The sequence below is a fragment of the Ochlerotatus camptorhynchus genome, unplaced genomic scaffold, assembly GCF_037179485.1.
Source record: "Ochlerotatus camptorhynchus isolate MF236.1 unplaced genomic scaffold, CSIRO-AGI_Acam_v1.1 ptg000205l, whole genome shotgun sequence".
In the NCBI taxonomy this organism is placed as follows: domain Eukaryota; kingdom Metazoa; phylum Arthropoda; class Insecta; order Diptera; family Culicidae; genus Ochlerotatus; species Ochlerotatus camptorhynchus.
The window spans coordinates 734,253-762,242 of record NW_027040695.1 but is presented as its reverse complement, the minus strand read 5'-3'; the positions used below and the strand labels follow the sequence as shown (position 1 = coordinate 762,242).

General features: G+C 39.8%; 1 protein-coding gene across 5 annotated transcripts; it reads left to right on the top strand.

The window, feature by feature from the left end:
• The first annotated feature begins 304 nt into the window (after positions 1–304).
• LOC135703021 (putative uncharacterized protein DDB_G0277255) lies at positions 305–26,600 on the top strand. 5 transcript variants are annotated; one of them, XM_065224112.1, is made up of 16 exons: positions 305–755; positions 819–1,064; positions 1,268–1,345; positions 1,461–1,679; positions 1,991–2,096; positions 2,212–2,682; positions 2,818–2,952; positions 7,964–8,854; positions 9,458–9,558; positions 9,629–9,731; positions 9,791–9,909; positions 10,070–10,189; positions 10,571–10,670; positions 10,742–11,065; positions 13,626–13,777; positions 24,468–26,600. In XM_065224112.1, exons 1-16 carry the CDS (start codon positions 369–371, stop codon positions 24,573–24,575), a joined length of 3,660 nt encoding a protein of 1,219 aa, XP_065080184.1. In that variant the 5' UTR covers positions 305–368; the 3' UTR covers positions 24,576–26,600. The 5 variants fall into 5 exon arrangements, with proteins under 5 accessions (XP_065080184.1, XP_065080183.1, XP_065080185.1 ...); XM_065224111.1 differs by having other exon boundaries at positions 2,788–2,952; XM_065224113.1 differs by lacking the exon at positions 1,268–1,345 and having other exon boundaries at positions 2,788–2,952.
• Positions 26,601–27,990: the final 1,390 nt, after the last annotated feature.

Sequence of the window (27,990 nt, the reverse complement as noted above, 5' to 3'; positions counted from 1 at the left end):
TTCAAAAATCGTCGATTCAGAGCGATTATGCCAAATGTTCGTTATGTCAAATGTCAAATACATAAAACGTCATTATGCCAAATGTTCCAGACCCGTCAAGAATACATGTTTTACATGATTACCGCAGAAACGAGCACTGCTCGAATCTAGAGATCTTAACTCAAATTAAATTGATGAACACAACCAACAAGTTCAAAAGCCATTGACTTATGTTATCACATTTTGTCGTTTTTTTTGTGCGAGAGTACACCATCAACAACAGCGTTATTTACTAAACAACGTTTCACTTTTCACTTTCAGGTGCAACCAAAGAGATTGGTACCGCACTGACACGGGTATGCTTGCGCCACAAGGCAGTCGAGACGCGGATGAAAACCTTCACCGCTGCCATCATGGACTGTCTGATTGTGCCGTTGCAGGAGAAACTGGAAGACTGGAAGAAACAGGTAGCCATTATAGATAAAGACCATGCCAAAGAATACAAACGCTGCCGGGCGGAGTTGAAAAAGCGCTCCAGCGATACGCTGCGATTACAGAAGAAAGCCAAGAAGGGTCAAACCGATAATTTGCACATTCTGGTGGAGTCTTCCATGCAGGACGTGACGTTGCGGCGATGCGAGCTCGAGGAGGTTGAACGGAAATCCCTCCGCTCCATCATGGTCGAAGAGCGGTCACGTTACTGCACCTTTGTAAATATGCTACAGCCTGTGGTACACGAAGAGTGTGAAGTGATGTCGGAACTAAGTCACCTGCAAGTAGGTTTATAGAACATTATAGCAGTTGTTGTGCTTGCTAACATTACATTTACACATTTTTAGGAAGCAATGCAAATAATTGCGGTAGTCACGAAAGATCCCGCAGTTCTGCCTCAAGCATCTGAGGAGTTAATCCTAGAATCGAAAACAAATATCAATCTCTACCCGGACTCACCGGGTGGTTCCAATTCCCAAGGAGCTTGCTCGAACTCATTAGGATCTCGTAAAAGTTCCGTATGTTCGATTAGTTCGATGAATAGTAGCAGTAGTGGCTCTCCAGGACATCAATTCCAAAGATCGCTATCTCAGGTGAGACGCAATCGTTAAGTTAGTTTTGTAATTATTTGTTACAGTTTTGTTCAGGCTCGGCTGTGAAATGCAACTATAAGTTAGATGCATGAATTTCTAGTTTATTGTGCGTTTTCTATTAAAACTTGTTCTTTTTAATGCTTTATTTGTTTAGTTGATTGATTTATTTTTATTTTTTTTATTTTTTACCTTTCGTTATATAGTACTCTCCGGCGATACGTTTGAAACCAGGTGAATCTAGTGATAGCGGATTTTGTTCTTCGCCAGCTTTAACTTCGCAGGTTAATTTAGTTTTTGACTAGTTTGCTTTTAGAATTGTTTTCTACATTACTCATGTTACGCTAGAGCTGGTATAACTTTTCACTAATGGTTTATTTTGTTCAATTGTACTTTAAGGCGTCCACACTCGCTAGTCAATCTCATGCCGTTTCTACATGGCCACCACATACGCAAGATGGTACGAGCTCCGCTGACCGGCCGCACACAATATCGTCAGCATACGAGAAAGGTCACCAGCGGCCAGCATTAACTGTCTATACGTTCCAGAATCCAGAAACGATATCGGAAAACCAAAAATCTCCTGCTAACATATTGTGTCGGCCACCGCTTCCAGTTGTGAGTATACACGTATGCATAGCAAATGGTTATGATTTATTGATTTATATGCGCACAAACTTGCCTCCTGGGCAATAACTTTTGCGTTACTGTGAGTATTTATTATTCATAAACTGACGATGCTGTCTTCATCATGGCGTGTCTGCTTGAAAAGAATGCTTTATTCATTAATTTGACACTTTTATGGCCTAATGAAATCGGAGAGTTATTGCGCTAAAGAGTTACTGAACTTCTGATATTTTTTTTTAAATAACCTCCTTGCTTTCTTTGCAACGGAATAATTAGTTAAATGTTTTCTTCCATTACCACAGCGATGTTCGTCACTCGAGAGGCCATTATCGACATCTTCCATAAAGAATTCCAATTCGAATGTTCCACGACAGTGTCCTTCGCCGATTCCTGCCCATATTACCAAAGGTAAGCATACTACCATATATCTAACTTAGTTTTGCTAAAACTACTTATAACTAAATGATTGCGGTGCATTATGACGATAAATAACCGTACACTACACGATTCACCAACTTTACAGAACACCCACAACTACAACCCACCTACGTCAATATGACGGAACTGGCATCGATGGCTGCCTCAAAGAATACTAACAATAATAACCAAAACGCAACTAACCAGCCCCAATCGTCGGCGCAAACTCCAATGCAACCTCAACAAATGGGGTATCAACCGCTTCAGCAGCCAAATTCGCCGGTGTTATCGTCGGCATCGTCGCTCATATCACCAGATTCGAGTGCCACCAACGCAATCAGTTCACCAGATGTATCCGCCTGTAGCACTCAGACACCTCAAAATACGCCTCAGGCTGGTTCACCACAGACGCCTATCTACAGTAGTAGCTCGGTGATTGTTCCTACAACCAGTGATAATATTGTTGGTGAAAATGGTGGTGGTATGAACACAGCTAACGGTGACGGAAGTGGGCCTCCTTTGACTATCATCGATGGAATCGCTAGTCCAGAAAGCGTGGCTGTCGCCGGAAATGAAAGTAATAATGATAGCAATAAGGCTAAATCGTCGTCAACTACGAGTGACTTCGATGATAACCAAGCAAAACAATCTAACACTAACAACCCATCCCAATCCACCACAGATAAAGATATCCTTAAATGTACCGGTTCAGTTTTAGAGAAAACGTCGATGTTCGAGCAACAGATTAACAATAACCAACTTGCACCCTCACGAAGCGAAGCCATCTACGGTAGGAAGGGTGAAGATATTTACAAAACTACGGGTCTTCTGTCGGAACGAGATGCAGGTTAGTAAACGATGCCTCTTTGTCTGGTCCAATATCTGATATCTGCAAATGATTTTACATCACCTTTTGATGATGCGATAAATATGCTTTTGATCCCTAATTGCTTTTCGGCTCGAGTGCATGCAATGATTAAATGGTGTCTTAGTTAGTTATTTACTATTGCATATTTTTTGTACCTATTTGAACACTACTGAGAGGACTGTACGTAAATTTCCCCGAATTGATATGCGCTTTGATACAACTTAACGTAAGCAATTAAGCTGTCTTTATCGGAAATATTGTTAGTAAAGTTTATAGTTTGATTGATATTTTATAGCTCGGGTTCTTAATGTTTTTCGAATCGTGTACCCTTTAGCAATGCATGGTCAAATTGTACCCCATCATTAGGAAAAAAAAACTCGAATTTTTTAAACAGGGTAGCCCCAATAAATGGCAGATTTAACCTCAAGAATGTTAAAAGATTACACAATTTGTGTAAAATTAACGGCTCTCCATTTAGGGTTTTTGATCTAATTTCCGTTCTACTAAGCACAATCCGCGTTTTACCTCTCTTTTTTGAACGGAGTTGAACAAAAAATGGAACATTCCTGTCAAAGATGACTTCTAAATTTATTCACCATTTCATACGTATGATTGGATTTGATAAAAAGTCACAAGTCGGTGAGATATTGTTTAAAAGCTAATACTGTTTCTTGATTCTAAATTCGTCCTACGAGTTTCAATTCCGTCCAAACGCATTGAAATGCCATTAGATTTTCTTCATCCTACGGATAAACGTAGAAAAAGGGGATTCGCTTGGAGCGCTTCCTTTGGTATGAGAACAATGAGCGTAAATATTCATACAATGTGCTCTAATAGGATTTATGTTGTAGCTTATGAACAAACGCATCGGAACAAACCTATTATTGATTTGTGCACGGTGACATCATTGAAATTATTGATCTTTTCTGATCGATAGAACGGAAATGGGCGATTACGACGAAGAAGCGCTCTACCCTATGTATGTATTGATCTACAAAAATAGAAATATGCTCAACATATTTAAAAAAAATTCTTGTGAGATCCAACAGAAGTCAACAAGATTTTACTTTATCTATCAAGTCAGTTGTTGAAAATGCTAATTTCATTCTAACTACTATTGTCATTTAATTTCATATAAAATATTCACAAAAATGCATTTATTATCAATTTTTTTTTAATGAATTACTAGGATTTTAGAAAATTAGTTATAAAATCTTATTTACAAATCTCGAGAATTCTAATTATAACTGCCAATTTTTTATATCGACGAAAAGTTTATAAAATAAGTCACATTTAGGCCAAAGAAGCATTGCAATTTTACGATTCTTCAAATAATCGAAGATAAAAAAATTAACGAATAGCAGAGCTTGAATTTTATCCAAATTTTCCCAACATTTTGCAACTTTGATGTGCTTAAACTAATTTGAGGGGGCTATAGGAAAATGAATTAAAAAGTCAGGAATAGATTATTTGTGCATAATTTTATAAACGCCATAAGAGTGACTGTTTCTGGTTGCAGGGTGGAAGTCAACCGAGAAAAATCAGAAACTTATTTTCACCAGGAAAAGCCTGGTTCAATCATTTTAGAATTTCACATAGGTGATAATGGCACATGTTTTAATATACTTGAATCGAGTCATCGTTTATAATTCAAGCAGATCGAAACTAATCATTTCGTAATACATCTACGGAATTGCAGCAATTTACCTAAAGTAAGGATTGAATAAAAATATTATGTATTTATCGTTATTTTCATGCTTTTTCCGAATCATTTGGACTTATGATTTCGCGACAATTGAACACTGATCATGCCGTGGTTAATTGCTGAATCGTTTTCAAGTATGTTCATTTGTAGCTTGATAGAACGAATCAATAATTTACTTCATAGCTTTAAATACAATTGTGATATTGATATGGAGATAAGTACTATGTTTTAGCACACAAAATATATACAAATGGGTGGAATCTAAACCAATGACGATTCACTCACTTATTTTATATATATATAGTTCAGTCTTCAATTGATCATTTTCGATTTTGCACTTAGTGAGAATGTTTTTCATATTCCTTCAGTTTCTCGCCTTTTTCGTTTTACTGCTGTCAGTTCCGAGTCTTTGTAAAGTAATGTGCCTGGTAGAGTTAACACTCGTTCAGCCATCTTTTAGCATCGAAGCAAGGATATTTTACAGCTCGTGCGAGTCAATCATTTTGCCCATAATTGAATTCACTCTTATTCACTCAAAATGAGGTAAAATACTTCTTCTACACAACACAAAGTTTTGCAATTGTTTGCACGATTTTCATAGAAACACTAAAAGTAATAATTTAAAGTAAGGGTGAAATTCGCATCCACATTCTATTTAAAACGCTTATGGGCATTATGACTCCAATTTATATAAATTTTAAAATTTCAAAATTGGTTTGGGAAATTTTTAAGAATTCAGCAATGAAAATGTTTATGCAGGATCATCAAAATTCAACGAGGCGCGGTTTGGAAAAGTTATTGGCCAGAGTTGAATTTATCTGATTTTAAAAGCAAATCATGCTGGGATTAAAATTAGTTTGTTTAATTTTTTTGTTAGGTAAATTCAAACCATCATCATCATCAAAACGGTTTAAATTTCTAATTCCTTCAAATTTTCGGAACATTTAAACAAATTTTCAATCAAATTGATAGAAGCATTTAAATATTCTTATAACATATATTTACAATTGTTGGCTGAGAACATGTTTTAGAAAACCGGGAAATTTTCAAATGAAACCATGAAAACCGGGAAAAATCTGGAATTTTAAAATGGAAATTCAGTCAACCCTATGGTTATCGCTTACACTCTTTTCCTCCTTATCTCCTCGCTTAAGTTCTAGCGAAGACAACAAATCAAGAAGACTGGCAACTCTTCTATTTCCTCATACGAACGCTATGAGACAGGTACAATCGCGTCATCTGCCGCTCAAAGGTAAATGCTTCGAACGAATTTGATAGCAAATATTACATCCTAAGAATAAAGGTTTGTGTATTTGCTCATTTTTCTATTCGTTGCTTCTACCTTCACTCAAGCACAGGTTCTAGTTTCTTGTCCTTATGCTTTGAAAACATTCAAAAATACCTTTAACACGCAGAAAAAATAATTTTGAACACAATAAACACTGTAGTTCCACTTAAACAAAATAAATGTATAATTTGCCGGCGCATAATGCATTCCTTTCGAATACACAAGATATATGCGTTTAATTCAACAATATATTTAGTTGTTATTCGGGACAATATGTGTTGTACCCTGTCCTAATTCCACGCGGCACCTAATACCGTGGGTTTGGCAATTAACTTGACAACTTCTAACAAATTATCGCAAACGTTAGCATATCGAGTCATCTTTACTAATGCATAACAAATTTGACAACTGGTTACACACTGGTACAACACAAAATATTAATAGAATAAAAACCAGAGCACCGCCGTACTTTTTATAAATAATAAAACGTATGTTTTACAGTCTAAATCAATTGAGCAAAGGCTCTGGACAACGTTAGAAACAGAGGTTCTATAAATTCTGTTTAATATAGGGATGATTCTAAGAGTCACTCTTCAAGTGCGCGATATTAGACATAATTACCGTGTGGTGCCCCTTTACCGCTCGACCTCCATTAACCGTTCATTTTTTTTAAATGGCTGAAAAATTAGTTTGAGCACGCATTTTACCGTCTAATTCACTCATTTTAAATGCCTTCTGTGTCAAAATTTCAGCTCAATTGATCATAGCTGCAACATGCCCAAGTTGGCTAGTTTGTATGAAACTCGACCTATTGTGCTAATTTAACGGCCACCACTGTATGTACTTGAGCTACACTCACATTAAATACATTAAACTATGTACTTGAGCTACATTCACTTAATTCTATGACTAGTCGTAATTGGGCCGAATACTCGAAGCTTACCCGAGGTTAGAGGGATAAATTATTGATGGATAGGATCAAGGAATGAGCTTGGAGGTGCCGTTTCGCTGTCTCATCAGAGCGTTGTCACCAATATGAACGGTATATAGTGCGGTAGTATGGAGTTCGAACGGTGAATTTAAATACTTGCAGCTGACGAATTGCATCGTAAATATGCGGCATAATATGTTACCCATAAGCAGTACGAGTATTTTAAAGGGTCAAAATCAAAAGATTAAAGATCACTAACAAACTGCTCGTATTATGAAGAAGGCTTGACAAAAGTTGATGATTTTTACACGTCAAAGTAGTGCTCATGATATTAAGAAGGAGTCAAGTGGTAGGAGGTAGGATATAAAGAAGGAGTTAACTCCCAAGAGAGATAATAGCTTTAGATTGTCAAAGAACTGCTCATGTTTTAAAGGAGTCTACTCCAAGCATGAGAAATTACTTTAAGCAATTCAGTTAGATTAGTATGATTCAATTGCTTTACTCATTATATTGCTATATAAAAAAGATTCGACCTTTTGGTCCTCCAATTTTCTAACTTGTCCTTTCGACCGTTTGTCTCTGGACCTTTCCTCCTACAACTTGTTTACCTACATATGCTGAGTTTCGTATCATCCCAATCGATCGGCACATTAAGATCATTGCATGCACCAGCCTCGGGCCAACCAACCATTGCATGCACATGTATTTATTTTCATCAAGTTGGAGCAATTGGGTTAAGCACCTGTACACCTGTGTCTACCAGTCAGTTTTAAAGATATCTGTACGGGGTACCTAAACAAAATCTACAGAAAGAAGGTGGTGCCTAACCCTATTGCGTTTGTTCGTTATACCTAGATATTTGTAGATTAAGTATTTACCCTTGCGTTTCTATATACACCATTTGTTTGCATTGTTTATCCTTTCATTTTGTTATGTTTTATGTACTCGCCTGTATTTATGTGATCCCGCTCATTATGCACTGCTGCCAATCATATTCTAATGAATCGATGTGCGAATGCCACCGCTGCTGCCAAATAACTTGCTATTCGCTGCTGACCCGCCTTAGATCGGATCGACAAAGAGACAATAGAGGAGCTAAATAATCTAATTGGTGAACTAGACCTATTCCAAAAAGAGCACGAGCTACGGCTGGAAGAACACTTCCAGCAACCGCCGTCCATGCCCCCACATGAGAATGGTATCAATCATTCCAACAACAATGGAAATCTGTCATCAAATAACAGTGACTCGGCTGGTAGTGATCGAAACGACAAAATTTCCATCTCCAGCTCGATGAATATCGAAGCGATTAATATGTCACTAAATAGCACCAACCTAGGTAGTGAGTTTCCATTCAACTACAGTGATAGTGATATGAATAAGCTCAATACGGAACAGCAGGGTTGCGACTCTGTGGACTACTCGAATACAGGATTTGAAAATCCTTCTTTTATGCACTTGAACGATTCAGAAATCGTGGTAATGCGGCAGAACGAGTTTGGAAGAATTGATCCTGAGAATTATTACAGCCAAAATATGAGCGAAGTAGTTGTCTTGAGATGCAAGGATGTTGCCAAACCCGACTCGAACCGAATGGATGATACCGCAAGTGTAGATAGCCAGCAGCGGCTGAGTTCGTTCAAGTTAAATTCCAGATCTGCGTCGCCAGCACTATCTTCGTTTGCAGTGTCGCGATCACCAACGCCGTCGCTGTCGGTGCCACCATCAAGTGCTACAACTCCCACGATGGCGTCACCGCAGCATAATATTGCTATCAGCATCTATAACAATAACAACAACAGCAATCATGTGATAAACATCCATCACCATACCCAGCAGCATCAGCAGCAGCACTCCACCAATGGTAATGAGAAATGCTCGTTGATCTCAATGCCTTCTGATGAGCGCATTAATAGAATTAAGCCAGCAATCACGCCACGACCTGCATCGTTATCTGGTTTGTGTTTTTGTTCTTATTATTTTAGTATTAATCATATATTTTAGTTTTTCCTATCTTTTTGGTTCGGTAGCCATCTCAACCCCATTCCTACATACAATCCATATGACTTAGTACAACATGAGTGATGTGTATCATAGTTTAGTTTAGTTTATCCACATTCAAAGAAATGTTTACGGTTGTTTTGCTCGATCCACATGCCTAACAAAGCCTCTTTTTCAAACATTTTTCTCATTGGCAAAATTTAACACATGGCTATAAAAAATCGCTTTTCAATAGCGCTGACGCCAACAAATTGGTTTTGTTCTAGATTAAAATAAAATGCTAAATCAATGTCATCAATAGACGTGTGGTCCAAGCGATACCGACTATTAAAGCCACGATTGAACAAACCTTTTAAAGATTAACTCTTTGGTAGTATTAATAGTTAATATCGATTGGAATGTATGGCCATGAATGTTCTAAAAGCTCGAACTTGAATGTATGTTGGGATATGATACTGCTACAAGAATTTGAATAACCGTGTTCATACATATCATACAAATTCCATATTCTTCATACCCTTAAGAAAACGAAAGTTTAATGTTTCTTCGTTCCTACCAGGACCCAACCGTGTTGCCAGACGGTCGTCTGTAAATACCGTGAAACCACCACCGCCGGTGAGAAGAAGTTCTAGTGTAACACCCAGTCCTAACCTTGGAGCAGTAAGTTAATTAGTTTTCACGATATCTATTCAAAGCACACACACAATTCCACGTTTTTGCTATTCAATAGGCTTCACCAAATCTGGCACAGCAAAGTCTCGCATATACGTCATCGGAAAGCTTACCACCTCCTCCTGCATATCTTCTTGACAGCACAACTGGAAATTCACTTAGTAAGGAGCACGTATTTTTTTAGTTCTATAGATATTTGACAAACTTCTTGTGCTTGTAGTTCCAGGAAACGTAGCGGGTACGGTTAAAGCACTGAACGAAATCAGGCACAAACCGGCAAGTCCCAGTGTTCTTCGACGCGCTCAACAGAACCTGCCAACCCAACAGCCGTCTCCTTCGGTAATTGCAAGCCATAAACATTACAACCCTATCCTACACGCAATTTTCTCACATCTGCGCATGAACATATATTATAAAATTTATGTTTTTATTAACATTTCATGTTCTTCTACACCTGAAATGACTGATCGCTACCAACCACACTACCAAAACACAACAGTACTCTACAAATGCATACAACAGCACGCCAACACACGATCACACTAGCACTACTTCTATGCATTACCCATCACAATCTCCGCCAAATTATTTTCCCTCCAGCAGTGATAATCCTAGTATGGTATGCATGTCAAGAGACATTTTTTAATATACCTTTGATCGTCGAGTTTTCCTTTTAATTCTACTACTTTTGTATCACTTTCATTAATTCACTTTCACTAATTGTACTATAACAGTTACGTATTTTCGTTTACTACTTGCAAACTTTTTCAGTGTCTAGTCAGCAAGTAGTAAACGAAATACGCATCTGTTATAGTTCAAAGTGATAGTGAAAGTGAAAGTGATACAAAAGTAGTAGAATTAAAAGTAAAACTCGAGGAAAAAGGTACACAATTATTCAATTATAAAACGCTCAGCAATCGATTTACATTTTTTAATGTTTGGTTAATATTCACTGACCATAATCCACTATTGTCTAATTTCTTTACTTCCAATCAATCAGTCATCCAACCGAAATTCGAAATCATCGCCGCATCAACAAGGGATTTACGCACAACCGAAACAAATAACAAGTATGTCGAGCTTCCGAACTGCAACTCCAGGTATGATAAATGCAAATATTTATGATGAAACCTTCGTTAAATTAACGCTTTTATTACTACTGTTCAATTAGGGCCGCAAAAGCAGAGCACTGGATTTCTGGCGCAATTGAACGCTAGAATTGCACCAAACAAACCCCAGCCACCAGCATCTCCACAGCACTATCAGCAGCAACAATCCTTCACGTATACAACAGCCCCATCAAGTGAATCGACTTATCATAGAAGTAGCCCGGCGGATCAACGGTCATCATATAGCACTAGCAATCAACAACAGCAGCAATCATCAATTCATCATGGAATCTATTCATCTTCCCAGCAAGCATCCACTCACCAGCAACAGCAACAGTCACACTATTATCAGCAACAGCAGCAGCAAGCAGTCAGTCAAAGAGACGGTAAAAATCAAGTTTATTCATCTGCTAATTCCCAAAACCAGCAGCCACATCACTATCAACAACAGCTGTACCAGCAACAGCAGCAGCAGCAGCAGCAACAGCAACAAGCAACCTCGCAATACTACTATCAATCGCAGCCCCAGCAAAATTATGCAACCCAAAACATTTACGTTTCCACTAATCCTTTTGCAACTGCGAGTCCGGTCCATGGTGTGTCTAGTTATTCGCCTTCGTCGTTTGGCAAAGCCCCCCGAGATGGTAGTAACAGCGGTAATGGAAGTGGTGGTGGAAGTAGTAATACGCCCGACAATTCCGGCCATGGTGGTGCCTACAATCGTTCAAGTAATTCTAGTTCCACTATTGATTGTTAGAGATCTTGCTGCTTCGTTTTGTAAATGGCTAATATTTGTTTGCTTGTCTTTCCTTCTGTACATTATACAGGTAGTAATATTTACAGTGTGGTGTGCTGATTAAAATAAACATACTTACATACATACTGACATTAAATTGGAAGCTGAGCAGACCGTGCCGACACCGTAATTTACGCGGTTCCTAAATCTGCGTACTAAATCATTTTCGAATATCTTTCAACAATATTTTTGAAATGTTACCGCTTCCCGAGATAGTTTAACAAGCTTATAAAATATCGAGATACGATCAAAAATGCAATCATTAGGAACTGTCCAAAGTATGGTGCCGGCTCGGGGCACATGTCCTAAATGTAACGTGTTGATTATTTTGAGTGCAGGTATGCTAAAAAAAAACTGACATTTTGTATAAAAGTTATTTTTGCATATAAGTGCATACTTTCATGTAAACCTTTTTGTGAACATCATAATCGCTCAAAGTTGGATTATGATACACACCGTTTCGTTCAGCAGTTTTATAGATTACAGTTCTGCAAATGTAAACTCAATCGGATAATATAAGCTTGACTAGGGTAGGCGTGTCAGTTATGGCGCTACATCTCCAGTTTTAGCCCTAGGGCCTAAATCAAATTTGAAATTTTATTCATGGTTTTATTTGCCTGGTACCATGCTAGCAACCATATTTTTAAAACGTTTCAACTGCGCTCTTGTGTTCAAAGGAAGAGAGTTTATCCAACGTTTTGAAAATATCTTGTTAAAATCGAGATTCTACCGAAAATGATATGAGTGCGCAAGCATAAGTAATTGCGCAAAGTATGGTGCCTGCACGGTATATGGCAAAATATATATTCTAATCGTGTATCGAAAAAAAAATGTAAAGTATGAAAAATTAGAAATATAAGATAGGATTACTAGGGCCAAAAGCTGGCGTGGTTAACAGACATACAAACATACTTACCTTGCTATTCAGGGCCTTGTTGTCCTTAGCCACCAACGACCAGGTGCGCTCATCTTTGTCTAATAATTTTGTGTACCATTTTCATCGGTATGCCGTTCGACATTTTTGCAACGTGCCCAGTATAAATTAGTCGCCCGATTTTGGTTATAACACACGTTGGGATGATTCTAAGGCATACAAACCTAGTTTGTGAACATTTTCAGGATGTGAGTTTTTCTCATTAAAAAGTATCAAATTTGCTTTCATGCGCATAACTTCGGCCTGAATTACTTAATTCTAATATTTTAGCTTGTAATCTGCTGTGCTTTATCTAGAATTATGTTTGGTTTGCAAAAATATAGTGATACTCGCCGACCAAATATTAGGGTCTGGTGCGTTTGGTATAATAGGCGCTTGGCATAACGAACATTGGTATAATCTCGCTGTGATTCGACATATTTTTAAAACCAAGAGTATGACTATTCCTTCATTTAGTAAGAGCATGACTATTCCTTCATTTTCATTCACGAGATGAACTAGCCTACGGCTAAAAATCTCAAAAATAAAGTAAAAAAAAAATCCTTCATTTAATTGCTGCTTGTTCTTTCTCAAAAACCAAACTGTACTTCTATGGTATTTCAGGAATCGCACAATGCATGAATATTCAAAGAAGGGAGTTTCCTTCTTTGTTAAAAATATTCTAAGAAAAGAACATTATCTTCCTTATCAAAAAAGGGAATACTTGATTCTTTATTAAATATTCGAAGCACGAAATATGTTTACGAGTCAATGAATAGGAGTAATCTTTGGTTGTAAATTAACTTTTCTAACCTGCTAAGTTTCCGTTATGCCAAACGTCTTTATACTGAATGTACCAGACTCCAAAAATTACGCTTGGTCTCAATGCCCATTCAACCATTTCAAATATTTTCAGTATAATTATTCCCTTTGAATATTTTCAAAATATAACTTTCATATGAATAAAAACAAAAAGTATTGCTTCAGAACCAGCTATAAGTTAATCGCCAATTCACTATAGGGAACAGATTCTACTGGATATAATTGAACCCGTATTCTTAGAAATAACATGCAATAATTTTGTTTTGTGATCTGATGCAACCCATGTTGAATCAGATGGAACAATACCATCGGTTTAGCTCGGTTTGGTTACACATGGGTCAATAATTGAGTGGCATGATCTTCGAGTCAATAACTATACCCTGATACTGATCGTCCAATGTTCAAATCTTTTCAGATCGTAGCAATAGTGCCAGTAATGCAAACACCAACAACGTCCTCGCCAAAACTAGCGCAGGTTTTTTGGAAAACCTAAACGCCAGGCTAGCAGAGCAAAGACTGTCCGGGAAGGCATTTGCCGTACGGAATCTCATCAACAGTAAGGCACTGGTAAGTTACACATCACTGTACACTTCCTTTCATGCTACACATCCAGAAATTAATCGTTTAGTTCACAGAGAGTGATGGGCTCCGCTTTCATTTTGAATGATGAAAGAATTAAACGATAATTTTGGCATAGGATCTATTTATATTTCATGGTTTATTTTTTTCTTTTTTTATTGTGTTATACTTTCATCAAGGATGAAGAGCACTACCATAATTACTATCAGAATGTTTAATCTAGAACAAAAGTAGTGGTCAACCGATCAGCTTTCTTTAGCATTCTTGTACGGTAGTTTAAACACTTCTACTTGTAAGGTGAGACGTAATGTTTGTGTTTTGGTATTTCACAATGACACAGACTAACAACTAAAACACTTTTATGTCCTTGTAATCACTTGACACCGGTGAAAACTTTGCATTTATATTACCAATATACGGTGCACCAAAATCGCTTAAAAGCTTTGCACCACACCATCAAACTCAATATTTTTGTTTCCTTTATAGCCACAGCTGATCAATAACACAAATTCAGTATTTTTTTACTTACGACTTTTTCCTAATGTTTTTCCCCATCAACATTCTGAATTCCGATTGTGTTTTCCGGATGATAAATAGAGCAGTAAATATAGAAGAAATTTTGTTACGAAAAGAGCATTTTACCGATAGAATTCACATATCATACATAGGGGTTGGAATAGTTTGTGAAATTACACGAAGTTCGCCTGTCATAGTAAGTTTTTGCAAACTGTTTCATCACTGCAGTATAGGGCAGCTTCTCCATAAAGGTATATATTTATTTCTCAAGAATCTTTTGCAGACATAATGCTTGATGCTTACTGAAACTAATTAATTAATTAATTGTCTAAAGATTAACTTTTTTCTACCGCGAATATTAAAAAAAAAGTGTTTTAATGGACTAATTAAAAATCTCAAAAATATTGTAAGAACTCTGCATTGATGTTTACTATTCGGTAATATTCCATCAACAGCTAGATAAATGGTAATTGGTTTTTAACTTAACAAAATGATTTGCCAAGTTTTTTTAAAAATATAAGTAACATAGTAAAATTTGTTTTGCAAGGGTTGATTTTGGGTGATATGAGCACCCCTTATGTTTCAAACATTTTCTACATAAATTCTCCATTTGATTAACCGATCTTTCCTATGGTTACTAGGACCGCGGAGATGTAAGGATAGGACAATAGGCTAAATACCACTAATGGGGGTCTATTTTATTGGTACGCGTAGTACCAATTTTCATGACTTAAAAACAAAAGCATCCGTAGAACAAATATTGTTCAGCTTAGCTTAGACTGACTGCACATATCAATGGTTGTTACTCCGTGATTGATCAGGATCAGTGAAATTGCACATTGGATCAACTTAATGGGGTTGGGAGTGACCATGCATTCTCAATGTACAAGTTTCAATTACCTCATATTTAAAGATTAATAACGGCGCTGGCCACGTCATTACAATAAGGTGAGACTAAGGAAAGAATATTAGAATAACCTTTGCTGTTTTGGGGACCGTGTTTACCTCTGCGTCTCCACGAAGGTCACAGGAGGGAGATTTCGTTAGTAGTTTAGGTTCGTTGGATCAGAACTCGAATATCTGTGATCTTATTATGCCTGGTAGGTAAACGATGCAACCATATTAACTTTCTCGCGATTGTCTACGTACCGGCGACAACTATGTCCAAATTTTCGATCCGTAAAGTAGTAAGCCTACATTCACGATGGTGATCATCCTCTCCCCCAAAACGAATCATGCTTAAGGGGGTAGTACACTTCGTAACTTTAAAAAAAAAATCGATTTTTTGGGCTTAAAATTTTTTTGGGATGTCTAATTTATGGGAATCTTTATCCGAAGTCCGTCCGACATTCCGTTCGAAAGTAATAGGCAAAAACGCAAGTTCTGGACTGATCCGAAGTCCTGGCCCGCGCTCCGACGTCTCAAAACTTCAAACGCGTTTTTCTCGAAACATGATATATCGAAAAAAAATTCTACGTACGCAGATTGAAAATGTATCTAAAAATAAGAGAAAAAATGGTTTGTTCTATGTTCACATGGGCGAGCAGTGGAACCCACGCCGCTAAGAAAAATTCGGTGGGCAGTGCCTGGCGGCACCTGGTGCAGCGGTCACGAGAGGAACGAATAAAATCACCGTCAAACTACATTCATGAATAAATAAACCTACTCATTTCGTTTTTTAACAGATGTTTATTTAGCCCTAAAAAAATCCTAAGGAAAGACTATTTTTCGGGTCGCCAGAGTGTACTACCTCCTTAAACACAAACATCGAAACGCTCGCACACAATCGCAAACCGAGCAACACACCAAGCATGGTAAACCTGAATCAACAGCAATGGAAAAAATAATCATAAGAACATCCCTCAACTGGAACGCATTCACCAAACCAACTCATGATCAGGGCGTCAAAATATCAGCTTCAATCGACAAAATCGATGTGATGAAGAGACTGGTAGCTTTTTTTTCTGTTGAACCTTTCTCCCGTTGTCGCTTCATTCGTCTTTCTTTCAAGCTTCGCTGTAGCGGACGATTGAACGAGCGCTTGACTTTGATAGTTTCGTCTTTCATGAAATCAACACATCAGCGATCACCGGTTTACAATATCACAACCAAAAAACTAATTCTATCAAATTATCACAGGCGAGAACCTGCGACCGCTCTGCTCGGCTGACATCACAGCAGTCTATTGTTAGTTGGATTAATCCATCCAACGGATCTAATGTGGGTGGCCCTTAAGACTCCTAAGTTTTGCACATTATTATAAAGATTCTGACGGGCTACACAACCGTGTGGCACCGTTGTCAATTTAAACCACACAATTTCTTTGAGTGCAACATTTTATTTTATCTCATTTATCCCAGTTATCCACACTCGATGTAACGCACACACTGACACGCACACTACTTTGCTACCACTCTGCTACGAATCTAAAACTGAATAAAGATCATTCCATAGTTGTCACCCTTGTGAACCGCACGCGTTTCTTTTCTCCACTGTCCGAGCCAGCTACTCTGCATCAGGTTATGGGCAACACGGCGGAAGAGTGGTGACGCCATTTGTAAAAACGAAAAGTTTTCGCTAGTTCGCGGTATATTCGTCCTGAAATCGAAGTTTTCGCGTGTTTTCGGTCGATTTTTCGCGTGTGCGATGGAAGGAAATCGATTCTCCGTGCAAAAGTTGGGGAATACCAACTACCCGACGTGGCGCTTCAAAGTGGAGCTGCTGCTCGTTCGAGAGGAGCTCTGGCGCTACGTGGATCCGGGTGTGAAGCCTGAAGGGGAAGCCGACGCGACGTGGAACGCGGGCGACGCCAGAGCGAGGGCTACGATCGGCCTACTAATTGAAGACAACCAGCACGGGCTGATCCGCGCGTCACGAACGGCCAAAGACGCCTGGACGGCGCTGCAAAACCACCACCAAAAGACGAGCCTGACGTCAAAAGTGTCGCTGCTAAAGCGAATTTGCGACAAGCGCTTTACCGACGGCGACGACATGGCGGAGCATCTATTCAAGATGGAGGATTTGTTTTCGCGTTTGGCAAACGCCGGACAGGAGCTCGCGGAGAATCTCACTGTCGCGATGATTTTGAGAAGTCTCCCCTCCTCGTACGACACCCTCACAACCGCCCTCGAAAGCCGGTCGGATGACGACCTCACGCTGGAGCTAGTAAAAAGGAAGCTCCTGGACGAGGCAGCAAAGCGACAAGGTGCTGGATTGAGCTCGGCGCTGCGGGTCGGGCATGACAGCAAGAAGAAGAAGAAGCCAATTGAATGCCACTATTGCCGAAAGCTGGGGCACAAACAAAAGGAGTGCCGCAAGTTCGCTCGTGATTCGGAAAAGGAAACTCAGCAAGGAAGAACCACCAGCAAGAAGGAGACAGTTTCGTTCGCGCTTGCTGCAGGAGGAGCTTCACCATCCGATGAAGCTGTCAAACCGTGGGTCGTCGATTCTGGTGCGACACGGCACACCGTAGCGGATCGGAAGTTTTTCCGGGAATTGCACGAAAGTGAAGTAAAGTTTGTCAACCTGGCGGACGGTAAACAAGCGGAGGTGCGAGGTAAAGGCTGCTGCGTCGTCGAGTGCGCCGACGAGCATGGGCATCGTCGTGAAATGGACATCAGCTTTGCGCTCTACGCCCCCACCCTCTCGATGAACCTGCTTTCCGTCCCGGCTCTCGTTCAAAAGCAAGCTACAGTCGTCTTCGACGCGACCGGTTGTCGGATTCTTCGTGGAGACGCCACCATCGCTGTGGCGCGTTTGAAGCAGGGGCTCTACTAAATTAAGCAACCGGAAGACGTCGTGATGGTGGCAAGCGGTCATAACAAAGACTGCCAGCACGTTTGGCATCGCCGGTTCGGCCACCGGGATCCGAAAGCAATCGACCATTTGGTGAAGGACGAACTAGTGGACGGTCTGACGCTCCGCCGGTGCAGCATCGACGAAAAGTGTGAATGCTGTTTGCAAGGCAAGACGCCACGCACCCCTTTTCCGAGTGAGTCTAATTCCAGATCGAAAGCACCAATGGACCTGGTGCACACGGACGTCTGCGGCCCGGTTGAGGTGCCATCGGTCGGCGGTTACAGGTACTTCATGACCGTGATCGACGACCGCAGCCGATTTTGCATCCTCTACCTACTGAAAGAGAAGTCCGAGGTCGCCACAAAAATCGAGGAGTACGTCGCCTACGCCAAGACACTTTTTGGCCAAAAGCCGAAGGTTATCCGCTCTGATCAGGGCGGCGAGTATAGCAGCAAGCGGCTACGTGCGTTCTACAAGCGAGAGGGAATATCGGCTCAGTACACCGCCGGTTATAGCCCCCAGCAAAACGGTGTCGCGGAGCGGAAAAACCGCTCGCTCATCGAAATGGTACGGTGCATGCTTTTCGATGCACAGTTGGAGCAACGCTACTGGGCAGAAGCGCTGACCACAGCAGTCTACCTACAAAACGTTCTGCCAACGAAGCCCCTCGACGTCACACCATTCGAGCTTTGGACCGGTGCGAAACCGAAGGTCGATCACCTCAAGATTTTCGGCTGCAGTGCATGGGTCCACATTCCAAAGGTGAAAAGGAAGAAACTGGACGCCACAGCACAAAAGTTAACATTCGTGGGCTACTCCTCGGAGCATAAGGCTTATCGCTTCCTGGACAGAACCACGCGGAAAATCTACATTAGCTGGGATGCCAAGTTCGTTGAAGACGACATGAAGAAGGATCCAACGGACGTTTTGACGGACGCTTCCACCAAAGGTAAGAAAGGCGATGAAGTTCTCTTTGATATAGGTCGTCTGCAGAACCGTCCAGTCGAACCTGAAGCTCAACCCGAAATTGAACCTGAAGCTCAACCCGAAATCGAACCCGAGGCGCGTCGGGAAGCGGAGCCTGAAGCGGAAGATCCTGAATGCTACGATACAGCGGATGAATCGAATCAATCGGACGGTGAATTCGAGGGATTCAGTGACATGGAGTTGCCACACCTCGGAGAACCGAGGCGATCCACACGTCCAACGAAGGGCGTCCCGCCTCAACGATTCGGCGACGTCACCGGCGTAACGAAACATATCAGCGATGAACCGCAAAGCTACTCCGACGCGGTCGATGACCCTGAGGCGGCGATCTGGCAGGCCGCGATGCAGGAGGAGATCGCAGCTCTCCAGGAAACCGGCACTTGGGAACTCGTCCCCCTACCCCCTGGGCGCAAACCGGTAGGCTGCAAGTGGACGTATAAGAAGAAGGAAGATGAAACCGGGCAGGTAGTGCGGCACAAGGCGAGACTGGTCACGCAGGGATTCTCCCAGAAGTTCGGCCAGGATTACGACGAGGTGTTCGCCCCGGTCGTCCGTCAAACGACCCTTCGGACCATCCTCGTACTGGCCAGCCAGCAGCAAAAGCTAGTCAAGCACCTGGATATCCGAAGGGCTTACCTGTACGCCGATCTGGAAGAGGAGGTGTATATGAAGCAACCACCTGGCTTCGACCGAAACGATGGTATGGTATGTCGCCTCAAACGCTGCATTTATGGGCTCAAGCAATCCGCCCGAGCCTGGAACAGGATGATCGACGGAGTGTTGAAGTCCATGGGTTTCAAGCCAGCGAATAGCGACGCGTGCCTGTACATCCGAAATCGCAACGGGGAGCAGAGCTACATCCTAGTGTACGTCGACGATTTGCTCGTCGTCTGCAACTCCGAGGCCGAGTTTGAAGAAATTCGTCGGCAGCTACAAGACAAGTTCAAGCTTTCCTGTCTCGGCGAGCTTAAGCAGTTCCTGGGATTACGCGTCGAAAAGGTTGGTGACCACTACACTCTCGACCAAGCCAGCTACATCGAGAAGATGGCACGCCGATTCGGACACGACGACGCGAAGCCATCTAAGGTACCAATCGATCCCGCGTACCTCAAGCAAAAGGAGGAGACCGACCTGCCTACAAACGCTTCGTTCCGCAGTTTGGTAGGAAGTTTGCTCTACGTCGCGGTGAACACACGGCCGGATATCTGCGTGGCCGTCTCCCTGCTTGGAAGAAAAGTCACCCACCCGACCAACCGAGATTGGACCGAAGCGAAGAGGGTTCTCCGCTACCTCAAGGCCACGAAGAACCATCGTTTGCACCTGGGTTCCGGATCCGGCGAAACGGAATGCTTTGTCGACGCCGATTGGGCCGGCGACGAAAGTGATAGGAAATCACATTCCGGGTTCCTCCTGAAGTTCGGCGGTGGTCTCGTCGACTGGGGCACTCGAAAGCAGTCGTGTGTCGCCCTGTCCTCGACGGAGGCAGAATTCGTCGCGCTGGCGGATGGTTGCCAGCAGCTCATGTGGTACCGGAAGTTGCTCAACGACATCAAGCAAGCACCACCCAATCCGATCATCGTTTGGGAAGACAATCAATCGTGCATAAAGATCGTGGAATCGGACCGTCTTGAACGGCGTTCTAAGCACATTGACACCAAGTATGCCTACACCAAGGACCTCCAACAGCAGAGAATCATCGAACTCCGCTACATGCCAACCGAGCGCATGGAGGCGGACCTCATGACGAAGCCGTTGGACCGAATCAAGCTGGAGAGGCACCGATCTGCCATCGGCGTTAAGGAGCCATCGGAGACATCCAACTAACAACGTTGAGGAGGAGTGACGGGCTACACAACCGTGTGGCACCGTTGTCAATTTAAACCACACAATTTCTTTGAGTGCAACATTTTATTTTATCTCATTTATCCTAGAGTCGGTGTATAATGAGTCACGCCAAGAGAAAAACAGTTGAACTCGCATCACGGTTTTCGAAAGATTCCAATTCTTTTCACTTGGCAACAGAGGACTTCTACAACAACTTCAACTGACTTCTAGCGAGAGAAACAATACTGCGGCTGTAGTAAATCATTATATCAGTGATTTTGTCAAATTATCTTAACAAAAAATAGTAGAAATTCTCATTACTAATCATTACCGAGCGTATCCCATGACAATTTAAAGCTCACTGCGTATTTATGCTCATTTCTTCGATTATATTTTATATTTTATTGCAATACCTTTCGTGAACCTTTCATAGCATCGTAATGTTTATTTACTTTGCACGATAGGTATCCGCTTTGACAGTTCAATAGGTAGACTTGGCTTCACTCTTGGCGTGACTCATTATACACCGACTCTAATTTATCCCAGTTATCCACACTCGATGTAACGCACACACTGACACGCACACTACTTTGCTACCACTCTGCTACGAATCTAAAACTGAATAAAGATCATTCCATAGTTGTCACCCTTGTGAACCGCACGCGTTTCTTTTCTCCACTGTCCGAGCCAGCTACTCTGCATCAGATTCATGATGGGAACGCAAGCTCTGCCTATCAGGCTGTTTTTTTTAACGTGTGTGAAATGATTGATCACATGTTAATCACTGTAAATTCCATCCCGAATACTAACCGTTTTCTAGGGGCTAAAGAACAGCCTGCTTGCAGCCTCTATGATTTTTCCATTTGTTTAATCCGTGCAGAAAAGTTTCTCTTGATCAGTTCTAGTTTCACAACCAGCCTTGTTGCCAGTATGTAATGTACCGATCTTATATTGAAATTGTCTATATTTGCCCATTTCAGGCATAACATTTGATAACGGCACAAAAGCATTTATAAACAAACTTTCTAAGGCCCTTTCACGCGAACCAAAGTACACGAACCCACGCAAACCAATACCATTTTCGGAAAGGTGATAGTTGTCCCTATTCGATGATGTTGGTTTGCGTGGGCGTAGTTTGGTTCGCGTTTAAAGCGCCTTAGAAAGTTTGTTTACAAATGCTTTTGTGCCGTTATCAAATGTTATTCTTTATCATTTTAGCACTAGCATTTCCAATAAAAACATACTTTTTGGAACTGTATAACAAACTTTGACATATTATTCTAGGTTTAGCTTGAATTGATAACTAATAGCGAATTTGTTTATTATTCAGTTCCAACCTGGATCGGGTATCAAGATCGGCTGTGCTTGTTTTCTAACAAACGTCAAACGTTTTAAACCTACCTCAGGTTCAGGTTCGCACTGACAAAAAGTTCGGTTTCACACTGGGTTGGAACTGGTTCACTGCTTCGTAGTAGTGTGCGAAGGAATCTTCTCTGTTTTGTTATCTATGTCCTTGGAGTGTTGGTGTGCCAAAGGAGTGATTCGAACTTTAAACGGGTGATCGGACCTGTCAAACGAGGTTAGACGCAATCCAAGGCAATATAAACTGTACGTGGGTTCGTATTCTTGCTCATGATACGACGCGATCGTGTGAGTAGATGACGGTAGTGTTTAACGTATTTTAAATATGGCGTCTTGGCACGAATTTTAATATAAGATTTTGCCCCGCTGGGGTTAACCTCAATCCGGTGACAGTTCAGTGGTATTGTTTACGTGGACCTAGTCCATTTTTCTTGGGTAGATTTTCTCGATAATTGTTTAGACTGCAATGAGATGGAAACCACACTTTTGCAATGTCCGCGAGCAACATCGTTTACCCGCGTACCACTGAACTGTCAAAAAGGTTCAGCCGATTAACAGAGTTCATTTGTGACGTTACGCTGCAAAACCTAATAGCGATTCGACCTTTTGTGATTTAGCCTTCAGTTCTAGACTAACATTTGAAAGGGGCGGAAGAGCCAAAATGTAAACAAACCATATTTTGCCACATATAGAGAGAATAGTTCACAAACTACTCGATAAACACGAAAAAGTAGAAGAAAATATCACTTCAAATCATCAAAAATGTTTCTTCTTACATGGCGTATTTCCAACTTTCAACTCTATGATGAATCTGGTTGTTACGTCTTGCACCAGAACTACGAATTATATCGTTTTAATATGCCAAATGTTTTGATTCTGTAGTATCTAGTCACGCCCGATTCATTTGAAATGCATCCGATGTATCACCAGTGTTGGCAGTTCAAAGGGTGGAAGATCTGGGGGGTAACAACATGTATAAAATTATCAGGGCCTATGATGTTTTCTTCTCAATTTCACAACAAAGAAAACTTTTTTTGAGTTTTTAGTTTTTCAAGAAAAAATGACAAGCGATCAACGAACCGACGCTATGTCAGAAGTGGAAAGCAATAATGATATAATCTTCTTTGTACTTTTTCATGACAAGCAGCCCGTGCGACACAACTCATTCGGGGCGGTAGAAGGAAACGAGCAAATTGTTGGCAAGCTGCTTCACGAAGTAAAGCCGAAGATGATACACGTGTGTTAATGGGAATTTTTTTGTTATGTCTTTTCCCGATTCATATCAAGCTATGTCCTCATCCGTGTATATTGCAACAAAGCAGGCAAGCAATATATCATTATCCTTCTACCACTCGGATCGAGCTTTGTTACAGAGCGAGTTTGTCATGGTAGTCGTAGCAACCGTTTTGTCTGTATCGTTGGTTGCTTTATGTGTTTGGATTCGCTGTCAAGCTTATAAAATCAACCAGAAAATGGAAAGTCGTGAAATAGGATTAATTTTTAGGTCAACAAAATTCAGAAGCGATTTTCTCGATATGGTCATTTTGGAATTACGCCCTTTTCATATGTTAGTCTAGAGTTCCTCTCCCGTTTGCTCTGTATCTTATGTCGTTTTCGTTTTTGCGGTGTAGCACTGGTGTAGTGTAAAAAGGAATAAGAGCGAGTCTTTGACAGCTCAACATCATTTGTTTGTAAACAAAAGTGCATCCTATATCTACACCCTGAAATATTTCGGTGTACGGCAGTGTAACACGCAAAAACGAAAACGACATTACACTGGAGTCGCTTTTTACGCGGTTTTTTTTTACGCGGATTTCGGAATTTACGCGGTTTTTTTTTACGCGGATTCCGGAATTGACGCGGTTTTTTTTTTTACGCGGATTTTGGTTTTTTTTTACGCGGATTTCAGAATTTACGCGGTACATCGCTTTTTACGCGGTTTTTTCTTACACGGTCTTTTTTTACTCGGTTTTTTTACGCGGATTTCGGAATTTACGCGGTTTTTTTTTACGCGGATTCCGGAATTTACGCGGGACGTATCACCCGCGTAAAAAGCGACTCCAGTGTACTTCCTGGTCTAGAGAATTCGAACTAAAAAACTACCATTTTGAAATAATCTTTAATATATTTAAAAAAAAAACGAACAAATAAATTGAGCAATATTCTTAACATCACCTTTTCATCATTTCAGCCGGACCCACGGATATGTCACGAATCGTTAATGGATCAAATCAAGCGTGGTGCAACGCTGAAACGCAATCGAACGATTAACGACCGAAGTGCACCGAAAATCCACTAAATCAGAGCACAACACCATCGACAGATCAAATCAAGCCAAATTCAACTTTTTCGAGAATAAAGAAAGAAGAAATCCTGTGTGCTCATCAAATCAGTGCCACAGATTTACGCTCGCAGATTGATATGTCCCTAGCAATCTGTTTCAGTTAACAGGCACTGTCTTTATAACAACACATTTTTCGTCCAACGGAACAAGAGAAATCAGCGGGATTTTAATTTCAATTTACAGTTATATTATTTGTTGATTTATTTTCGCTAGTCGAAGGAAAGAGTATCGTCGTAATAAAATTGAACGGGGATGGGTGAAGTCTTTAAAGAACTGATTGTAATCAAAATATTTTTATTAAAATCCAACAAAATAGTAACCATGAATAAATAAAAGTTGATTATACATATTAGAAGTGTTATCTAATAACTAACGTGTATTTAGTATTGGTTCAATCATTGCTGTATTAGTTAGATTGCTGAATATCACTACAGACGATTAGTAAAGAAGTGGCAGATTTAACAATAAGTGAGGTTACTGCACTTGGAAGCGATTATACCGCAACGAGTAATATTTGAAAAGCTTTCATTCAAGTTAAGTACGTATTTGAAAAGCACGCTTTCGTTTTATTCTTCATTGTGTCTTCAAACGAGCACAAATTTTACAGTAACAATATATACTCACGAAATTTATACCAAAGGAACGATTTTTCATTTACATTTCAAAACTTTTAAACAAATATCAAGTTTTAACCTACATATACAGAACTGAATACTGTGTAAAAAAGTATACAATAGAAACAAAATATCATTTTCTTCTAAAAAAATGAAAACTTAAAGCACTGACATTGAAGTCTCCTTTAGGAGCAATTCAAAATTCCATGAATAATAAAGCAACAACTATATCAATTATCAACAGTTGTACTGAAAAAAAGCTTGTGTACTCTACATATTAATGAATAAACCATACTTTATTGGAAGCTAACTATATTGGACATCGACTAATAGGAAAATCAAGAGGAAATACAGTAAATGTCGTCCATTAACATTTTAGAGATTGACAAATGTTTGCGTTGATGATAATATTAAGCTCAATGGAAGTGAGGGAGATGTCTACAAACAATTCCTGGCTTTAAGTATTGAAGTAAAGAAGGAATATAAAGGCTGATTTTAGTAACATCCTAGGATCCAAGCATAAGGGTATTGATAAAAGCATATCCTTAGTTCACAAACACACGCGTCATCGCAAGAGCAACAGATTTATCGAAACGTTACTACTAACGTATCGGTCTTCCACCAAAGATGAAACAGCATCAAACGTGAATGGATACAACATCATCTAGGTTATTATTCCTAGCAGAATATGTAAATTGCGTTTCCTTCGCGGTACCAGTTAACGAATCGGAAGAGGCTAAATTGTAGTTTTGTTTTTTTTTTGCGACCAGAGTAATATTTTTCTGTACCGATTATTTATTTATAGATTGATATTTATTTGTCAGATATAGACAGCATTTTGGAGTGTTTCCGTTTGGATTTGAATCTCGAATAGCCGCCTGGAATTAAATTTTCTTCGCTTTTTACTTTGTAATTTACTACGCCAATCTTGTATATATACGTGTAATATTTTTGAAAATCGATTAGTTCGTAGGTTAAATTATTCGTAACACTGAGAAGTTATCGTTAACATCACTTCGAATCAATCGATCGGTAAATATTTATGTCCACAAAAGCAAAGCAAACACAAATTGTAAACAACAAAAAGAAACAATAATTACTGATAGGTAAGCCGAAACAAACTAGTTACAGTCCGTATGAAACAACAAAAGTAGCACGATGACAGCAAATATAACGGGAATCATATATTTTTATACGAGTCAAGCATTAGAATCATGAGTTTTCGAATAATAAAGACAAAAAAATGAAATGTACCGGATAACTGTAAAATTATGTAATGTTTAATTTCAATCTCTACATTATAATAACGTCATGAACATATATCGCTGTAATCCACAAAATATGGAATAAAAACGAGTAACTGTAAGGCAAAGGTGTTGTTTTATGCATCCGAAAAATTATTGTTTTTACTCTGACATTACTCCAAATGCCACTACCCCGGACGACAATAACCTAGAATGGTACACTAGCCACTCCTGTAATTATTACCCAGAATCCATTTCGAAAAGTTGTTGATTAGGAGTTAGGTATGATACAATATATATTCAGTGGTGGGCTCATTTTCGTTAAATCGTTAATTATCATTCAACGGCTTTAATTTTATGAGTTGGGAGGAAAATGCTATACTAATATCAACAACGAGGGGGGAAATACAAGTAACACGTCAAAAACTCGACGATTTTCGGATTTTTTTTTGTGAGCAAATGAAACAACGCAAACGTTTTTAGCATTAAATTGCTTAAATCTTCCTCTACATTTGAGATTTTTTTCATTGGTGTGTGACTTCTGTGGCTCCTTGCGGTCACATCGGAAGGAGGTCGTCTCCGGTGGGGATTGGTAATTGGCGGACGTTCGAGAGACCTGAAAAATGGACAAAACTTACTTTTATCAATTAGACCTTATTCAGAAAAGATTTTTGTTCTATGTGAACATCTAAAACCCAAAAAAAAAACAATTTAAAAATTTAGAAAAAAATATTTGAAATTTCACTGTTTTTTTTCCACTTTAGGCAGACCTGAAAATTATTTATTGATGACGATCAGTATCAGGGTATAGTTATTGACTCGAAGATCATGCCACTCAATTATTGACCCATGTGTAACCAAACCGAGCTAAACCGATGGTATTGTTCCACCTGATTCAACATGGGTTGCATCGGATCCCAAAACAAAATTATTGCATGTTATTTCTAAGAATACCGGTTCAATTATATCCAGTAGAATCTGTTCCCTATAGTGAATTGGTGCTGGTTCTGAAGCAATACTTTTTGTTTTTATTCATATGAAAGTTATATTTTGAAAATATTCAAAGGGAATAATTATACTGAAAATATTTGAATTGGTTGAATGGGCATTGAGACCAAGCGTAATTTTTGGAGTCTGGTACATTCAGTATAAAGACGTTTGGCATAACGGAAACTTAGCAGGTTAGAAAAGTTAATTTACAACCAAAGATTACTCCTATTCTTTGACTCGTAAACATATTTCGTGCTTCGAATATTTAATAAAGAAGCATGTATTCCCTTCTTTGATAAGGAAGATAATGTTCTTTTCTTAGAATATTTTTAACAAAGAAGGAAACTCCCTTCTTTGAATATTCATGCATTGTGCGATTCCTGAAATTCCATAGAAGTACAGTTTGATTTTTGAGGAAGAACGAGGAGCAATTAAATGAAGGATTTTTTTTTACTTTTTTTTGAGATTTTTAGCCGTAGGCTAGTTTATCTCGTGAATGAAAATGAAGGAATAGTCATACTC